The 2,941-nt window shown below is 38.9% G+C and overlaps 1 protein-coding gene across 1 annotated transcript; it reads right to left on the bottom strand.

Moving 5' to 3' along the window:
- Positions 1–905: 905 nt before the first annotated feature.
- On the bottom strand, positions 906–2,629 carry LOC130584460 (protein FAM240B-like). Its single transcript, XM_057384456.1, has 2 exons — positions 2,451–2,629; positions 906–1,180 (listed from the first exon to the last, which is right to left on the bottom strand). Exons 1-2 carry the CDS (start codon positions 2,588–2,590, stop codon positions 1,102–1,104), a joined length of 219 nt encoding a protein of 72 aa, XP_057240439.1. The 5' UTR covers positions 2,591–2,629; the 3' UTR covers positions 906–1,101.
- Positions 2,630–2,941: the final 312 nt, after the last annotated feature.

Here is a 2,941-nt window from a genome sequence, read left to right on the forward strand (position 1 = left end):
AAGTAGTGAAACAGCTTATAAAAAGGGACTAAAAGGTTAAGTGATTCAAAGAAGAGTTTTTTAGCATGCTCAAAACAACCCATCTTGCAGTACATTACCCTAATCATTCTGGTGGCAACAAAGCAGTCACCCTAGAAAGGAAGTGATTTGATTACACCATCCCATTGAAATGCTTTGATATTGTTGGAGGAAATGCCACATTTCCTAATGAAACATTAGGAAGGGAACTAGAAACATTTTTGACTAATGACAAATGTGGGAGAGGAAAACTGCTAGATTCTGAAAGTACTGGTTTTTAAGAAACAAATACTGTGACTTAGAAGGGAAAAAGTGCTAGAAGAGAAAATGTGCTTATCACTCATGATGACAGACAGCTGTGAAAGTGCTCCGAGCTCCTCTATGAAACAGAGATATCAATCCACTCCTAGACAAGCCAGATCAGGTACCAGAAACAGCCTCAAAATTTAAAGCTGTTCTAACTTTGCTGATATAATGTCTCAAGTAAGCGAATATGGGTTGTCTGAGTTTCTGTGGGTTAATGAGGCAGCTCTTGTAGGTGTCTCCCAGAGACTGTTTATCTGTATATATATTAACAACTCCACAGGCAACTTCTAACATGGCAGCTAGGATCTGTAGCCCCTTCACTAGTGATGTGGGATGTGGRGGCATTGTGCATATCCCATCTTTCTTAGTCTGAGCTGGACTGTGCTGTGTAAAAATTTATAATCTCAACTATTCATTAAAMCATCTAAATTCATTAGATTACCATCAGTCAATACAGAAACTAAAATATTGAGGAAATGCTTTTGGAGAGCATAACTGTGTAACTAAACTCTTTTTYCAGGCATCTACATCTCATGAACCATGATTTATTAGTGTTAAATACTTCAGAGTACTACATTCTCCATTTATCAAATGAAGGAACGGATGCATAATCTTAAAAGCAACAATTGACATTTCACATATTAAACTTCTAACAATRGCAGCTAATTAATTACAGCTCATTTAAGCTACAAAGTGAAATTGACTTCAGCCTTTGCATTAAGCTCTCCTAGAAAACAAATTTCTTATCCCCTCAAACTCGTAGTGAGTGTGGACTCTTCAGCTGGATGGGTCTTCAGGTTGGGTCCTCAACATCTTTATCCGTTTTTCCAGCCTCTCCATCCATTCATTTCTGAGCCTAGGGACAGAAACATGGATCAGCTTGTCCCCATATTTTTACAGGGAACAGATTTATACTCTTCATGTTTTCCACTGATGATATCCTTTGGTGYTTTTTCCCAGTTGTCATGCAAAGTTTCCTATCCCTTTTGAGTACTTTGCTGGATGGCACTTCAGCAGAAGATCTTAAATCCCAATGAGGGTTCACCGGAGCTTTGTGGCTCATCTTCATCTCCAGTGTGCCCTCTGTCCAGTGCCTGTGTGCCAGAGTGACTTRTCACCTGCACTGGAGATTGCCTGCTGCCATCTGCTGGGTCGCACAACCCAACACTTCCCCAGCCTCCCTTCTCCTCTGCCCTATTTGTCTTGGAGACTCTGCACTATTGAACCTTCTGTTAGACCCAGAGCAGTGATAGGTGGTCCTTTGTTTTSTTTTTGATAGTACCAGGTACCACAGAAAGACTTTCTCAAGTAGAAAAAGGAGGAGTTTCCCAACTGAGAAGCTGGAACATTGAGATTACAACAGGTACAACACGCTAGAGACAAATTCCAGTGCTCCTTTTCCCAAGGTTAGTAATGTAGGCCCATCCTTGCTCTTAATTTTCTAGTATCAATGCACAGAGAAGTATGAGGGAGACTTTGGAAAATTGCTTTCTTTCTGAATGAACTCAAGACAAAATGACTATAATAAATAACAAAGAATATGTCTTTGCATGTGCCTTCAACTTATGGAGAGTTCATGCAAAGGAAAACTGTGCTGATCTTGCTGCAGACTGCACTTTCTGCTAGTGACTGATGGAGGTGAATGTGGCTGAATGGGGTGGGTATGGGTGTGAGTGGTGGCTGCCTTGGTCAGTGTGCTTGGACTATCTGCGTTATAATGGATTTATCCCACACAGATTGAGCAATCCTAAATAATTCAAATTATTTTTCTTGTGAAAAAAAGGCCACAGAGAAAGAATGTGGGCCAGGTACACATCTGTGTTAGCTTTGCTCTAAACATAAGCCTTTAAGCTCAAGACAAGTCTGCATTATTAAATGYTGTCCTAATAACTTCAGAAAGTTTTATGCTTTGGTCTCATTTATGGAACAAGAATGAATTATTTTCCCATCATATGAAGTCATAGCTTAGACACATTACCATTAGCATCCTAATTTGGGAAGCTTTATTATTTTCTATAAATATAAATTAGTTTAATTTTTCATTGCCTGACTTAAGTATAGGTATTACTTCTTAAAAAAAATTACAATGCAAACTCAAGTAACCTTTCTGGATGCAGATTACCCACTTTGTCAGAGCACTTCTTCGCTGACGTTCTTTTTCATTTTCCACATACTGAGTTTGTTGTTCAATGGTCTTTTCCCAGAAGTTCCTCAGGTCRCTGGTCTCACAGCCCCGCACTTCATGACGCATATATTGGCTRTTCATTTTCTCTAAAGGAAGAATTTGAAACAACCATACGACAAGTTACTGGTTCCTCATCTGTTTTCACACACTGGATGTTTTAATTTTTCACAGCATTAGGGTCACGTAGYCCTTTTTAAAGTAGGATCAGGATAACTGTGGGCATGACTCACTATTTAAGCTTTTCTTTCCTAGCTCTGACACTTGAGGATTTGCTGTCTATGGTGATTTGAATTGTTACCTGAGTACCTAAAATATCTCTCACTTCCATCTGACTGTGACATTTATGTTCACAATCAGGACAGTTCTGCTGTATTCTGTAATTTAGCAATTAGGATACCTTTCACTGTACTCACAAATTTAAAAAAAAGAAAA

This window comes from Malurus melanocephalus, unplaced genomic scaffold (assembly GCF_030028575.1).
Source record: "Malurus melanocephalus ecotype Western Australia unplaced genomic scaffold, MMel_1.1 scaffold_15, whole genome shotgun sequence".
Lineage (NCBI taxonomy): Eukaryota > Metazoa > Chordata > Aves > Passeriformes > Maluridae > Malurus > Malurus melanocephalus.